The sequence below is a fragment of the Parasteatoda tepidariorum genome, chromosome 2, assembly GCF_982258835.1.
Source record: "Parasteatoda tepidariorum strain Cologne lab strain chromosome 2, Ptep-v5.0, whole genome shotgun sequence".
Taxonomy (NCBI): domain Eukaryota; kingdom Metazoa; phylum Arthropoda; class Arachnida; order Araneae; family Theridiidae; genus Parasteatoda; species Parasteatoda tepidariorum.
The window spans coordinates 112,921,459-112,939,047 of record NC_141756.1 but is presented as its reverse complement, the minus strand read 5'-3'; the positions used below and the strand labels follow the sequence as shown (position 1 = coordinate 112,939,047).

The 17,589-nt window shown below is 35.0% G+C and overlaps 1 protein-coding gene and 1 long non-coding RNA gene across 2 annotated transcripts; both read right to left on the bottom strand.

The window, feature by feature from the left end:
• Positions 1-557: 557 nt before the first annotated feature.
• On the bottom strand, positions 558-7,673 carry LOC147816060 (uncharacterized). Its single transcript, XR_015431013.1, has 3 exons — positions 7,557-7,673; positions 4,230-4,346; positions 558-1,804 (listed from the first exon to the last, which is right to left on the bottom strand). It is a non-coding gene; the product is annotated as an uncharacterized LOC147816060 (long non-coding RNA).
• A 457-nt stretch (positions 7,674-8,130) lies between these two features.
• Positions 8,131-10,188, bottom strand: LOC147816059 (uncharacterized). The gene has a single exon (XM_087156701.1). It carries the CDS (start codon positions 10,186-10,188, stop codon positions 8,131-8,133), a length of 2,058 nt encoding a protein of 685 aa, XP_087012827.1.
• Between the last annotated feature and the right edge of the window lie 7,401 nt (positions 10,189-17,589).

Sequence of the window (17,589 nt, the reverse complement as noted above, 5' to 3'; positions counted from 1 at the left end):
AAAGTATTATTCATCTAAATATGTTTAGTCTGAGAATCGAACGAAAGTATTTTAATTTTTAATAATTCTCTGAAGTTAATGATTTGAATTTAAACTGGCACACTAAAACAATTCTTTTGAATAATACAAATTTTAGATTTTAGTTAGTGTACTGGACAATAGTTTGAAGGAAAAAACAAATAAATCGGAATTAGTTCTTTTGCGCCAAGGTTTAATTTTCTTAAATATTATGCCATAGCTGATAGCGAGGAATAGCTAACAATAAGCTTGTATTAAAAATGCTAAGACTATTAACAGTACGTATATATAATACATAGCTGATAGGTTAGAGAAGGTGCTGCCAAATTTCAGAGACTTAGACTTTAAATTTAATTTAAGATATTTAATGGATAAATATCGCTCAAAAAATTTATGAGTAAAAATTTTTAAATATGATAAATAATTTTTAAATATGACTTAAATATTCTTTACGATTAATAAAAATATTTTAAATAAACTTTTAATGATGTACACTTAAATTGCATTTATATTATAAATATGGATTTAGATTTAATTAAAAATATTTATATAGCTTAATTCTTATCAGAGAAAATATTTAAATAACCAAAATGCCGAAAATGGAATTATCATACTATTCAAGGAGAATGTAAAAATAAACCTTTGTTCTGTTATGTCAACCAGGCAGCTGAAGTAGGTCATCTTAGCAGACTACGATCATCATGGTAACTAGGTCAGTAATGGAGATCTTGGCAGACAACAGGCCTCATGGTAACCAGGTCAGTGATGGAGATCTCGGCAGACTACGATCATCATGGTAACTAGGTCAGTGATGGAGATCTTGGCAGACTACGATCATCATGGTAACTAGGTCAGTGATGGAGATCTTGGCAGACTACGATCATCATGGTAACTAGGTCAGTGATGGAGATCTGGGCAGACTACGATCATCATGGTAACTAGGTCAGTGATGGAGATCTGGGCAGACAACACGCCTCATGGTAACTAGGTCAGTGATGGAGATCTGGGCAGACAACACGCCTCATGGTAACTAGGTCAGTGATGGAGATCTGGGCAGACAACACGCCTCATGATAACTAGGTCAGTGATGGAGATCTCGGCAGACAACACGCCTCATGGTAACTAGGTCAGTGATGGAGATCTCGGCAGACAACACGCCTCATGGTAACTAGGTCAGTGATGGAGATCTGGGCAGACAACACGCCTCATGATAACTCGGTCAGTGATGGAGATCTCGGCAGACAACACGCCTCATGATAACTAGGTCAGTGATGGAGATCTCGGCAGACAACACGCCTCATGGTAACTAGGTCAGTGATGGAGATCTCGGCAGACAACACGCCTCATGGTAACTAGGTCAGTGATGGAGATCTCGGCAGACTACGATCATCATGGTAACTAGGTCAGTGATGGAGATCTTGGCAGACTACGATCATCATGGTAACTAGGTCAGTGATGGAGATCTTGGCAGACTACGATCATCATGGTAACTAGGTCAGTGATGGAGATCTGGGCAGACTACGATCATCATGGTAACTAGGTCAGTGATGGAGATCTCGGCAGACAACACGCCTCATGGTAACTAGGTCAGTGATGGAGATCTCGGCAGACAACACGCCTCATGGTAACTAGGTCAGTGATGGAGATCTCGGCAGACAACACGCCTCATGGTAACTAGGTCAGTGATGGAGATCTTGGCAGACAACACGCCTCATGGTAACTAGTTCAGTAATGGAGATTTTTGAAGACTACGATCCTCAAGGCAATTAGATCAGCAATGCAAAGCCTAGAGTTAAAAAGAATACAAAATATCTTTATTCTGATGGTCAAATTAACATAATTTCACTCTAGTCAGAGGCAGTGTTTGATATTAAAGTAGAGTAAAATTTTTATAAATATTAGTTATGCAAATATCTCAGTCAACTCCTTTGTAGGTAGGCCCTTTAAATGCATATCCAGAGTCTGCATTTTACAAAATTCATAAATCTTATGAAGGTGATCATATTAATCCGAACATTTAATTCCTGCAGGTAGGATCTCCGAGCTGTGTGCGCATTTCTCAAAAGGCTGGAGTAACACAGAAATCTATATTAATGCAGGCGAAGTTCAAACGAAAACTTAATGGCGTTGTCGAAATTTCAATTATCCAAAACTCTAAATAACCACGGAATTAAGAGATTTACCTTTTGACCGTGAGGGAACATTACAGTCTGATATTCGTGAAAGTTCTTATTTTAGAGCTTTGTGCCAAATGACTAAATTTATTAGCCTCCTGATCAGTAGGAGATTTTATCAGCAGAAGTTAAACATCTCCAACCAAGAAACTAAATTAAACATAAGTTTTAGATATGACTAAAGTTACATAGGACGCAATACTAATGTTATAAAGTTTTGTCCAAACAAGTTCAGTTTTTCAGTGAGACAAAAATTTTGTACACTTCAAAACCAATTAAAAGCAGTGGGGGCCCCCCGAGCGTTCGCCTCCCAATGATGCTACCTAAGCATAAACTGGTAGATACAAATTCTGCTCTTGGCTAGCACCGACCGCGCTACTGACGTAAAATATCCTCTATCGGATCAAGAGTTAGAAGCTCCTTGCCGTCAGACTGATCGTGGAAATCCACAAGATTTTTAAGGCTAAATTTTGTAAGCAGGGCTTTAAAAATTAAATTTAATGTAAAGTTTAAACAAGGTATCTGCTTGCCTGGAAGTCATGAGAAATCATGGAAAGTCATGAATTTCGGTATTGAACAAAATTTGTCACTCATAATTGAACTTTTACTCTTTTTTTAAGTTTGAAATCTAATGAAGATGCAGAGTATAACAGTTTTGATTATATACCTATCATTTCAATTGAAGTTATTTTAATACTTTAGTCATTAATTTAAAAATCTGAAATGTAGCAGATACCCTGTTTAAAAATGTATAAAATATTTGTTAAATCAAATGAGTTTAAAACTACTCATTTTTTCATACCACGCTAACAGCTATATAGTAAATTTTATTTCATAAATTGCAAAAACATCTAGATTAATGTTATTACCCGAGCTTTTAACTATTTTATAATTTCAAAAAGAATTAAAAATTAAATAGTAATATTCAATTTTTAAAGACTTAATATGCTTTAAGATTGATAAAACAGCAAATTCACACTTGCACCATTATACAAAATCTATATGCAAAATTTCAAGGCAGTCTAAACTGAACTTTTGTCATGTGTGTCATGTGTTGTGTAAATTAGACGCTATAAGAACAACAATTTATTAAATTAAAAGACATATAGAATATTTATTATATCACGTATTATATTAATACATTATAATTAGACCCACTGTAGTGTTTTAATAATTGCATGTTTTGCACGAGTTTATAGGCAATACTTTTATATTTAAACACGTGTAATGGGTTTTAATTCAAGAGATTTCATATATACTTCCAGTTTGTATTTGTTTTTAACGTATTGCATTACAAATGTTAACCAATTAATACACGAACGTAAACAAGTGCAAACCGGTTTCAGTCGCTTAAAAACAATAAAATTGTATAGTATCACCAGATAATTATGATTTTACGTAGAATCTTATAGTGCATCTAATGATATTGCCTAGGACCGTACTTTCATTTTCATTTATCACCATGGAAAATTACTATCATTTCTAAAAATCGGAGATCAAAAATTTAAAGGGTTTTGAAAATCCAATGAATTAACGTTCAAACAAGGTTAATAAAAATCTAAATTTTCGTCGAAATAACCTATTTTTTTCTTAGTCTAATACCTTAAATATTTACTTTTATTTATGGAATAGTTCAATGTCTAAAGTGTTTTATAATTCAATAGATGATAAAATGCTAAACTAGAATAGATACATTAACACTAGATTGTCCAAGGAAGTCATTTTGACTGCTTTTTAATTTCAATTAGAAAAACAATGTATATAATGACACAATTTCTTGGAATTTTGTGACTTTTTGTAAAAGACGTAATTTTTTTTGTTGTTAATATTTACTAATTAACTTGCTATATAACTGCAAATATAAAAATATTGAAAATTTTAAACAAATTTCTTTATACACTAGTTATTCTTTCACAATGTAGTCATTTTGACAGCTTTAGGGCAATTTAGGTATTTACTAAGTTTGTCTTTCTAATGTTAAATAAAATTTATTAAACAATTTCTTGATACGATCAAAATAAATCTTAACTTCCTTACCCATCTAAATCTTCTAATGATAGCCGACATTCTCCTGCAAGGAATAGATTTCTTAATATAGCATAAACTTCAGATAGTGGAGTACCAAACATCTATTTTAAGGTAGATTCTTGGATCCTGCAAGAAAATAGGAAATGTCATTAAAAATATAAAATTTGCTGCAGATACAATGGCATATGTTTTTATACTTTTGTGTAATATAATTTAAGTTGACTGATGAATGTTTTATACTTATGACTAATAAATCTATAATATTAAACCAGGGTGCGTAGTCAAATCTTTCAACAAAAAATAAGCACCTTTTAAGTACTTTTTAAGCACTCAAAAAAATTTTTAAGCACTATATACATTAACAAAATGCAAAATAATTTTCAAAGACTTTAGATGATCGTAATAAACCAATTAGTTTGACAAAGAACTCTTTTCTTGATTATATTAGCAGTTCTAAAATGATAGAGATTTTTCGGTTCGATATCAGAGGGTGAAAAATGAAGTCTAAAATTGAGAATATCTTGCAAAATGCAGCAGAGCTGCACATGAGAGTGCAATAATCTCATCGAAGTCAGCTCAGTAGACGCACATACGAACTCGCAAGTATTTCATCAAACATATAAAATGGTTGGCGCTTTTATACGCTATGGACCGACGGTACGCCGAAATGAATAGTGAAAAAGTTGATTAGAACAATGTGAAAAGCATGCTTTTGCATAATACGTGGCGAAAATCGGCATGGCAACGAAAAAAAAAATCTCTTGTTTGAAAATTAAGCACTTTTTAAAAACACACAATGAAAAAAAGCACGTTTAAGGGCTTTTAAATAACGAAAATAAGCACCTTTAAGCCCTTTTTAAAAACGCTACGCACCATGCAGACTAATGCGACAATACTAGAGTTCGGTGCTAAATATTCATGCGGTTAAATTAAAATCTCCAATTCTCAGAAGAATTGGAGTTATTAAAGACTTAAAAATTTTTATTTCACAGTTTTGGTAAATTTCTTTTCTAGTCTGAATGACATTTCAACTGTTTTCGAATTTTTAAAATCTGTACTTTAGAATCACGAAAATTACTCGTTACAGAAAATCCCCGAAGAACCCATCCCGGTGGCAAAATCTTTTAGAGATGTCTGCGACAGAACTCTAGCACTAATATCTTACTGCAAGATACTTTTAAACATATATGTTACTCATTTAAAACAACAAAAGCGCTTTGTTTACAATATATATATATATATATATATATATATTTTAAGTTGAACGTGTAAAAATATATATATTTATTTATTATGGGTGATATTTTCGCATGTTGTTGGGGGAGCAGAAATTACTTCCTTCTTCGCATATTGTAAATAATTATCACAATAAAGAAAATTATTAAAAATTGTGAAATCCGTAGTAGTGATAGACAACGAAATCACGAGAATCAGACTCCTCAAATGCGTGTTTAGTTTAGAAATTAGGTAGTGGTTAATTATATCGTATAAAAAAAATATCCGATTTAAAAGCTAGAGAAATCAATAGCAATAATCGCTAAAAATTCGATAAATTATAACCTTATCAAGTAAATGCTCAAATGCGCGATTCGAATGTTCCCTATCATTTGAAATGTATCGAGATATCTACAACCCGCGTAAAAATAAACTTCAATAACTGCCGAAAATAAAATCGAAACATTACATGGATTTACGATGCAATCTGCGTAAATTAACCGAGTCAAAAAGTGATTATCTAAATTCATGGTTTAAATATTACGTGAAAATTTCTGCAGAAATGAAGTAAAATTTATTTTTCAAAAGAAAATCTTTCTGCAAGAACTCTAACGCTCTGCGACAATATCGCCGTGTCGCGTCGATTCAGCCACGGAGCCCTACACAATTATAAATTTATGTTCGCAGCTAGTCATGGTTGACCTATGAAGGAAATTTAAAGTAGGCAGCAAACCTCCCAACCACCTTGTAGGAAGTTAGTTCATTCCTTTACATCGTTTAAAATCAAATAGATTATACATAAAATTAAAATAAGCCAACAATTCATGCAAAATATTTAGTATACAAAACCAGTAAATTATATATAACAATTTAATTGTGTTTCATTACGAAATTATTTAACATATCTAAATAAAATTAGCAAACGATTTGCAGATTTCAATACCATAGTAGATTTATCAAAATACAATAGAATCTCCATAAAACGAAATTCTTAATCTTAAAGTTTCGAAACTAAATTTTCGATTAAACGAAATTTTCCATCCTTAAATTTTCACAGGTTTTGAAGAAAGTTATTACGGTTAAAATTTCCGTGCAAGCCAGTTAGTCACCATTATTCTCCCCAAGAATTATGAGCAAAATTTGCAGACAAAATAATCACATTTCAAGGGAGAAATTATTTCACAATAGTTGAATATTGATTTACTTTAAACTCGAGAAGAAAAAAATTTCATTTGCCTTAATCGCACTGGCTAAAGGTTGAAACATTTGCTTAACTACATGCAAACTAATTAACGGCCTAACGAAATTTAACTTCCCTGGTCTAAGGAATCGGACTGGTAAACCTATAGTTTGTCTATGGTAAGAGCTACCCCTAACGTAAGAACTAACATAAGTATCTTTTAAAAATTAAATCGTAATTTCATTCATCTCAAATATTTTGAAACCTATATCGTTCTGTATTTTAGAAGTAGTTTTTACTTAACCCACTAACCTCGTTACCATAGTTACCGCCACGGGTCCAGACAAATGGCTAGGGAAGTTCGTCATTTAGACAAACTATAGCTAAATCACCAAAAGTAAATATAGAAGACACTGATTTTGTTTAATCAAAATTGATAGTTTGTGCAACCCAAATATTTAAATAAAAATGTCTTACACTAATCTCTATTGAAATATTAATCTTTAATATACAAGATTTTAGAATTGATTGGGAATTCTGTTAAATTTGAAACATTCACAAACCTTTATAAATCAAATCAATATCGGAGAAGAAAAGGACAGAGTTTTAAAAAGTAGACTATTAGATATTACATCCTGTTAAAAAATATATTAAAAAAATTTTAAATTTTAAAACTATTGTTTCATAAAACTCTCGTTTTACTGTTTTTCATAAACATTCAACAGTTTTACTCAATAATATTAAAGAAATTTTAAAAATAATACTTTCAGCTAGCCAATATCTCATAAAAAAAAAACTAACTTTCACAAGAGCGCAAGTTAAAGAAGTATATTACTCATTCTTAAAAGAAATTCCGAATTTTGGAGAATTACAAGCATATCATCAATTATCCCGAAAAAGTTTAAGTACGTAAAAGTAGCGAAGAATAGAAAAAGACTTACTTTAAAGTTCTCGTCAGATCTTGACTTGTAAAACTTGACTAAACACACTACCTTCCAACTCATACAAATAAAGTAACGACAAAGCAGAGATATGAAGAACTCGTTGGGTACTGTTGACTGTTGATGATGATGTGGGGGGGATGCTGGATGCTGGATATTGGGGTTATCTCGGTGTTTGGCGCGAAGCGCCACTAACCGATTCATCGATTCTTGATGTGGGGGGGATCTCTGCTACTCGCTTTTATCCCCCTTGCTGTAAGGTGTATTTTTGTGAGTTGAGTTGTTGATGCTGAAGATGATGACGATGAGGTGATGAGAGTGCACGCTGTTCTTGAAGAAGCGAAACAAGTTTACAGTAGAGATCAAAATTAAATATTTTCCAAAACACTTTTGGAGAGGAAGATTAGAAAAAATTAAAAACTAGCATTTGGTGGTTCCAATACTTTTGGAGAAACACGTTCATCAAAACAAAAAAATAAGAAAAACATACTCTTTTTCCCAGGCGCTCAGAGAGGCTTAAACTAAAACTTAAAAATTAGTAACTGCATTTAATTATGGATTTGAAAACTGGAGGCTAGAAACGCTTAGTTGAAATTAAAAAATCCACTAAATTTTTGAGAAGATTATCGTATTGGTTATAACTAAGAAGACGGTGAAGGGAGAGTGGAAAAACTCCGATTGAGGCGCGCAGTGTTTGTCTCTGATGCTCGAACTTTTTGCATTCAAAGAGGAGGTGGATAGCAGATTCTGGAAGTTGACAATGGTCGCACAAAGGGGAGTCTACGAGCCCTATTTTTGCATAAATTTCGTTAAGTTGGATTGTGTTGCTTCGGAGACGCGAGATTAAGATATCGTATTTTCGGTTTGGGAGTTGATTGAGGGAAGTTTTATTAACAGGGTGATCAAAGGGGAAACGCTTGTGGTATTTTGAATTAGTCCGGAGGTTACTGAGTTCGCGGTTTGAGTCTAAAACTGCTGAATATGACAAGTCTTCAGGTGAGATAAAAGAGATGGCTCGAGGGGAATTGGTGGCGTGTTTGGCCAGCTTATCAGCGGTTTCATTGGGGGGGATGCCAACGTGTGCTGGTGTCCAGGCGATCGTGATTGATTTCACTTTTGCACTTGCTGAAACTATCTTGTTTTGTAAGAGGAGGATGCTGTGAGGGGATTTATGGGTGGCTGAGATGAGGGCAGTGATTGCGGACTTACTGTCCGATAAAATAACGTAATCTAGATACTCAGTAGTGAATTTTGTGACTGCTAACCAAATCGCTAAAACTTCTCCGGTGAAAACTGAGTTAATAGGATGGATTTGAGAGATATAAGACATGTTGTTCCTTGAGTTAATAGCCGTAATACCTGTGTTCGTACTGGATTTTGAGGCATCGGTAGCCAGGATGACAAAGTCTTTCCAAAGGGTGTGGAGGGTTTCCTGATAGAGAGGGAGGATTTCGTTGGGATTTTTCGTAGTTTGAAAAGGAAGATCGTGTACAAAAAAACAGAGGTTCGGGAGATCTGTGAGGAAAACTGGAATGTGGAAGGGGATGACATTGAATTTACTTATGCCTTTTTGGCTGAAGATGTCCTGAAATTTGAGGAAAAGGTGGGGTTTCTTTTTAAGTCTAGTAAAATGGAATTTATGCAAAAGGCGATTTATTGGGGAGTGAGAGCCAAGGGAACAGTGACGGAGGTAGAATTTTTTAGCTGCTAAAACAAGTCTGTGTGAGATTGAGGTAGTGCCGGCTTCTCTGTGGAGGATATGAATTGGAGTCCATCGTGGGAGGCCCGTTGCTGCGCGGAGGCTAGAGTTGTAGATTGTTTCAATTACTCGGAGATGTGATTTTGGCGCAGAGAAGAGGATTGGGCTGCCATACTCTAAGATACTTCTGATTGTGGCATTTACAATCTGAATGAGGTGGTAGGTTCGAGACCCCCACTGAGTGCTAGAGATGCAGCGGAGTGCATTAATTTTTTTTAAACATTTCTTTTTTAGGTATTGAAAATGACCGAGGAAAGAAATGTTTGCAGTGTAATGGATGCCGAGAATTTTGATGGAATTAACTTGGGGAATTCGTTCGTTAAAAATTGTTAACTGAATCGTAGGTGACAGACGTTTGTTAGAGAAATTAATAGTTGCACTTTTTGAGGGTGAAATAGCCATTTTCCACTCTGTGCACCAAGTTTGAATGGTGATGAGGGCATCTTGAAGTTTAGCAATAACCCTGTCAAAAGATTTTGCAGTATAGTAAATGTAGATGTCATCAGCGAACACAAGAATTTGAACTCCAGTGGGAAGGTGTTTGTGAATGTCTTTAAGGTAAAACATAAAAAGAAGGGGGGAGAGGACACTGCCCTGCGGAAGGCCCTGGGGTTGCTGGAAATCTTTAGACCGGGTGTTGCGCCAAGAGATGTAGAAGGTTCTATCGGAGAGAAAGTTTTGTAAGAAAAGTGCTGTTTTTCCAGATATGCCGACCGAGAGGAGTTTGGTGAGGAGACCATCAATCCATACGTTGTCGTATGCCGAGACTAGATCGAGTGCAACACAAACGATAAATTTTCTTCGTTCACGTGCTTCTCGTATGTCATGGTATCGTTGGGTACCACTCTTGCCCCGTATTTTATATCCCTTCATATCGATAACGATTGTCAATTATTGTCTGTCAAAGTTGAGTTGAGTTGATGATGAAGTGGATCTATGCTATTCGCGTTTTGAGGGCCACCCTGTGTCGAATGTTATCTCCTGCCAAACGTTCTGTAGCGTGGAGGTAACGGGTTCGAATCCCGCCCTTCCCTGGATGTATCTTCGTAATGTCCTTACTTGAATTGTACTATCTGTCTTTCTGCTTGATAAAGGTCCCGCAGTGGACTGATCGTTAAGACACTGTTCCCAGTAGAACACCGTAGTCAAGCATCACTGGCTGCGGTTAGTGTGCCAGTGGGTAACCACTTGGATCAGTCTACGAAGGAACTTAGGGTGTGTGGTATTGGTCCTCGTTAAATTCTTCTACGGTAAAGTACTCGACTTCACGAGCAGGTCGTTGGTCTACCGAAGCGGGGGTGCCATCCCCTCGCCAGAGGATCAAAATTGTGATGGTATGTCTTCGGATCATCCTCAGGGGTGTTTCCCAGATCGTCGCTAATAGCCCATTGCGCAGCTCTAGTATGATGTAAAAAACCACAACCACGAGCCAAACGTTCTGTAGCGTGGAGGTAGAGGGTTCGAAACCCGCCGAACCCCGAATGTATCTTTGCATTGTTCTTATTTGAATTGTTCTATCTGTCTTTCTACCTGATAAAGACTTAAAAGTCGTACTTGTATAATTGAATGCATGTAACGTAATTGAGCACTTGCATGTAATTGAGCACACAAGCATGCAAGTACCAATGAATAAAATACTCATATGCAATATATCCTCTGTGCCTTGAGTGAGCTGAGGTTACTTTTCATGGTTGAGAAAAATTCTAGCAAAAGGTGCAGAGGAAATATCAGGTTTTAGGGTAATTACTTTTTTACAGAACGATAAAAGGGGCCTCCCTGGACAAGTGGTCTCACCATTCCACCAAACGCTCTCTAGTTTGGAAGTAACGGGTAAGGATTCCACCGCCATCCTGACTACATCATTGTGATGATCTTCTCAAGCTTGAGTCCCGCATTGGACTGATCTTAAAGAGACAGTTCCCAGTAGAATACTGAAGTCAAGTATTACTGGCTGTGGTCAGTTAGCGGGTGGGTGACCACTTTGATCAGCCTGATAAATAAAATATATTGCTGTTGTTAGTTCACTTCTGTTAACCATTCTTTAAATGCTTATGGTGCGAAGAAGGTGATGATTTTGATTTCTGTGGTATCACCGACTTATATCTTAGTTATTATCTTCATGCAGTTGGTGCTTGTTCCACTCCGTTACAGTGTTGAGGTTCTTTAGTAACTTCAGACAAGAACTTGAAACCTTCTCTTTTGCCGTCCGAGACATTAGACTCTCAGCTTCTCTTTAGACATTAGATACTCGGTTACCTTCCCATTAAGTCTATGCTTTTTCTCTAATCATTTTGTCAAGATACATGGTCCTCCTGCCGAATATTTTTAAGCTCCGAGGAATCAGGTTCAAATTCCGTTCTAACACTGATTGTAACTATATCGAATTTGTGCTATCTGCTCTTCGATTGACAAGGCTCAAATCGAATAAAATGAAGTTTTTGGTTGAATTTTCATTTTATTCATGTGAATAAAGTAATCAAATCAAATCACTCCTCTAGTACCATTCAACTTGATGAAGTTTTTGCTAGACAATCTAGCAGGGTAGCCAAGATACAAAAATTCGGCTTAGTGATATGAGCGGATTCGTTCCCCGAAATCTCTGAAAGACCACTACGACAAAACGATCAGCATATAATGTTTTTATATCGAATAACCGTATTTTCTAATGAGTAAACAAGCCAACGTACGTATTTGAAACTTAAAAGCAATTCATAGTTTCAGACTCAAGATCGAGATATAGCCTCACATATGGCAGGCAGAAAAATTGTTTAAACCTCTTGAGTTATCAAAGGAATGTGACGTATATTTTACGTTGTTGCTGATAATTTACGCCGCACTAGAGCTGCACAATGGGCTATTGGCGACGGTCTGGAAAACATCCCGGAGGATGATCCGAAGACATGCCATCACAATTTTGATCCTCTGCGGAGGGGATTACATCCCTGCTTTGGTAGGCCGAGAACCTGTGCACGAAGTCGAGCACTATAAGGTAGAATAGCTTAACGCTGACCGATACGGCGCATCTTCGGTCCCTACGCAGGCTGATCAAAGTGGTTACCCACTCGCACATTGACAGCAGCCAGTGATGCTTAACATCGGAGTTCTATCATAAGTAAATAATATAAGTGTTTTTGCGTAAAAATAAATTCAGCGGAATCATTTTGAAATTTAAATTAAATACTTAATTAAATATTTTTCTTATATTTTATTTAAAAAAATTTTTGACGAATTTTATCAGAGCTGCCGTAGATTCAGCGTTCACCTCTCAATGAGATGCCCTAGTTTGGAAACCCAGAGGTGCTGGGTGATTCGAATTCCGGTCCCGACTCGCACCGAACACAGTGCACTCGTAGGATATCCTCAGTGGTAGATGGATCAAGGGTTAGTATACATCAGCCTTCGGGCTAACGGTGAGATGTTTTCGTGGCTTACCTCTCACTATAACGCAAATGCAAATTAATTTCATCAAAAAGAGCTCCGCGAAAGCTACTTTGTCCTAATGCTTGATCTATGAGTTCTCTTGTCTTCTGGACTGGGTTAAAATTACAAGGCTACGTAGTTGAACATAGATAGTCGAAAACTCAGAATTGCGTCTACTGCTCAATGCTGGCAAGATAATAAAAATGTTATATGGCAGGCCTGCAATCCACCGCCAGTTTTTTTGATTAGTACTACTATGAGTAAAATATTTTAAAAACTTTAATCACATATACTTTAAGAGTTAACAAAAAATGTAAAGGTAAAGTATATTTGAGAACATCCCTTTGAATTATCACACAAAGAAAGAAAAAAACACATAAATTATACAAAAAAACTATCTTACCAATACATTCAAGAATTCTTTATAACAAGTGTTAAAAACAAACAAATATTTGCATACTTTATAGTTTTCTAGTAACAAATTTCTAAATTTGAAAAATAGTATACTTAATTAAGATAAAGAATAGATCGATCTTCCAAATTTTCCGAAAATCCATATCATCTCTTAATCACCCACAATCTTATTAGGTCCCTGCAGAAGGGATTCACCGCCTACTGCGATAATCCCCCCCCCCGTCGGGAGACTATGACACAGAAAAAGGAGAGGAATTGAAAGGCCATTATAAAAAGAAACAATACAATTTTTTCAACAATCTGACTACTTTGGATGTTTTTCATCTTACCTTCCAATATCCATTTAAAGAACTTCCTGCCGGTTAATTAACAAAATCTATTTTGGCCCTATATGTTCTCCCTAATTAGCGTCTCAAAATTTCCTTTGGTACGATTGTTTGGTATATAAAACTTTAATTTCTGGCTGAGTTTGAAGATTATAAGCTAATATTAAAGGGAGTTACGGAGTGAGTCATCTGCGTAGCTCCAGAATAGATATTTATTCGTTTTTTTAGCAAATATTCCCTTTTTCCCAAAAGAAGAATAGTTATTTTTATTTATAGAAGATTTTATTCATGCTGAAATGTCGAAAAATAAATTTAAAAAAATAAAATAAATAGAAAAAAAAGTTAAAAATTAACCAGCGACCAGGACCGAACACCGAGTCTACAAACTTCTTTACCCGTGGTGCTAACGACCACACCACAACTCACACGTTGCTTCCGCGAATATATAGCATAAAGAACTTCCTTCCGGTTAACTAACAAAATCTATTTTGGCCCATTAAGTGCCCCCTAATTAGTATATAAAAATTTCCCTCGGCACGATTGTTTGGTATATAGAACTCTAATTTCTGGCAGAGTTTGAAAATTATAAGTCAATATTAAAAGGAGTTACGGAGTGAGTCATGTGCGTAGCTCCGGAGTCGATATTCATTCGTTTTATAGCAAATATGCCCTTTTTCCCAAAAGAAGAATAGTTATTTTTATTTATAGAAAATGTTATTCTTGCTGAAATGTCGAAAAAAAAATTTTAAAAAATAAAATAAATAGAAAAAAAAATAAAAATTAATCCGTGACCAGGACCGAACCCCTGACCTCCGAGTCTACAAATTTCTTTACCCGTGGTGCTAACGACCACACCACGACTCACACGTTGCTTCCACGAATATATAGCTAAAAGAACTTCCTTCCGGTTAACTAACAAAATCTATTTTGGCCCATTAAGTGCCCCCTAATTAGTATATAAAAATTTCCCCCGGCACGATTGTTTGGTATTTAAAACTCAAATTTCGGGCAGAGTTTGAAAATTATAAGTCAATATTAAAAAGAGTTACGGAGTGAGTCATGTGCGTAGCTCCGGAGTCGATATTTATTCGTTTTTTACCTAATATTCCCTCTTTCCCAAAGAAAAATAATTATTTTTATATATATAACACTTTATTCTCGTTTAAATATCGAAAAATAAATTTTAAAAAATAAAATAAAGTAGCTAGAAAAAAAAGTTAAAAATTATCCAGTGCCCAGGGCCGAACCCCTGATCACCGAGTCTACAAACGTCTTTACTCAGGGCGCTAACAACCACACCAAGACTCACACGTTGCATTCACGAATATATAGCTTAAAAAACTTCTATCCGGTCAATTAACAAAATCTATTTTGGTCCATTATGTGCCCCCTAATTAGTGTATAAAAATTTCCTTCGGCACGATTGTTTGGTATATAAAACTCTAATTTCTGGCAGAATTTGAAAATTATATGTTATTATTAAAAGGAGTTACGGAGTAAGTCGTGTGCGTAGCTCAGAAGTCGAAATTTATCCGTTTTTTAGCTAACATTCCCTCTTTCCCAAAGAAAAATAATTATTTTCAGATAAATAACATTTTTTTCACGTTGAAATGTCGAAAAATAAATTTTAAAAAATAAAATAATATAGCTAGAAAAAAAAGTTAAAAAATATCCAGCTCCCAGGACCGAACCCCTGACCACCGAGTCTACAAACTTCTTTACTCATGGCGCTAACAACCACACCACCACTCACACAATTTTTTCACGAATATATAGCTTAAACAACTTCCTTCCGGTTAATTAACAAAAACTCTTTTGGCCCATTTTGTGCTCTATAATTAGTGTATAAATATTTCCTTTGGCACGATTGTTTGGTATATAGATCTCTAATTTCTGGCAGAGTTTGAAAATTATAAGTCAATATTAAAAGGAGTTACGGAGTGAGTCATGTGCGTAGGTCCGGAGTCGATATTCATTCGTTTTTAGCAAATATTCCCTTTTTCCCAAAAGAAGAATAGTTATTTTTATTTATAGAAAATGTTATTCTTGCTGAAATGTCGAAAAATAAATTTAAAAAAATAAAATATATAGAAAAAGAAATAAAAATTAATCCGTGACCAGGACCGAACCCCTGACCTCCAAGTCTACAAACTTCTTTACCCGTGGTGCTAACGACCACACCACGACTCACACGTTGCTTCCACGAATATATAGCTAAAAGAACTTCCTTCCGGTCAACTAACAAAATCTATTTTGGCCCATTAAGTGCCCCCTAATTAGAAAATAAAAATTTCCCTCGGAACGATTGTTTGGTATTTAAAACTCTAATTTCTGGCAGAGTTTGAAAATTATAAGTCAATATTAAAAGGAGTTACGGAGTGAGTCATGCGCGTAGCTCCGGAGTCGATATTTATTCGTTTTTTACCTAATATTCCCTCTTTCCCAAAGAAAAATAATTATTTATATATATATAACACTTTATTCTCGTTTAAATATCGAAAAATAAATTCTAAAAAATAAAAAAATGTAGCTAGAAAAAAAAGTTAAAAAATATCCAGCACCCAGGACCGAACCCCTGACCACCGAGTCTACAAACGTCTTTACTCATGGCGCTAACAACCACACCACCACTCACACAATTCTTTCACGAATATATAGCTTAAACAACTTCCTTCCGGTTAATTAACAAAATCTCTTTTGGCCCATTATGTGCCCCCTAATTAGTGTATAAATATTTCCTTCGGCACGATTGTTTGGTATAAAAAACTATAATTTCTGGCAAAGTTTGAAGATTATAAGTCAATATTAAAAGGAGTTACGGAATGAGTCATGTGCGTAGATCCGGAATCGATATTTATTCGTTTTTTAGCAAATATTCCCTCTTTTCCAAAGAAAAATAATTATTTTTATATTTATAACACTTTATTCTCGTTTAAATATCGAAAAATAAATTTTAAAAAATAAAATAAAGTAGCAAGAAAAAAAAGTTAAAAATTATCCAGTGCCCAGGACTGAACCCCTGACCACCGAGTCTACAAACTTCTTTACTCATGGCGCTAACAACCACACCACCTGGCACACAATTCTTTCACGAATATAAAGCTTAAACAACTTCCTTCCGGTTAATTAACAAAATCTCTTTTGGCCCATTATGTGCCCCCAAATTAGTGTATAAATATTTCCTTCTGCACAATTGTTTGGTATATAAAACTCTAATTTCTGATAGAGTTTGAAAATTATAAGTCAATATTAAAAGGAGTTACGGAGTGAGTCATGTGCGTAGCTCCGGAGTCGAAATTTATTCGTTTTAAACCTAATATTCCCTCTTTCCCAAAGAAAAATAATTATTTTTATGTATATAACACTTTATTCTCGTCTAAATATCGAAAAATAAATTTTAAAAAATAAAATAAAGTAGCTAGAAAAGAAAGTTAAAAATTATCCAGTGCCCCGGACCGAACCCCTGACCACCGAGTCTACAAACTTCTTTACTCATGGCGCTAACAACCACACCACCACTCACACATTTCTTTCACGAATATATAGCTTAAACAGCTTCCTTCCGGTTAATTAACAAAATCTCTTTTGGCCCATTATGTGCCCCCTAATTAGTGTATAAATATTTCCTTCGGCACGATTGTTTGGTATATAAAACTCTAATTTCTGACAGAGTTTGAAAATTATAAGTCAATATTAAAAGGAGTTACGGAGTGAGTCATGTGCGTAGCTCCGGAGTCGATATTTATTCGTTTTTAACCTAATATTCCCGCTTTCCCAAAGAAAAATAATTATTTTTATATGTATAACACTTTATTCTCGTCTAAATATCGAAAAATAAATTTTAAAATATAAAATAAAGTAGCTAGAAAAAAAAGTTAAAAATTATCCAGTGCCCAGGACCGAACCCCTGACCACCGAGTCTACAAACTTCTTTACTCAAGGCGCTAACAACCACACCACCACTCACACAATTCTTTCACGAATATATTTCTTAAACAACTTCCTTCCGGTTAATTAACAAAATCTCTTTTGGCCCATTATGTGCCCCCTAATTAGTGTATAAATATTTCCTTCGGCACGATTGTTTGGTATATAAAACTCTAATTTCTGGCAG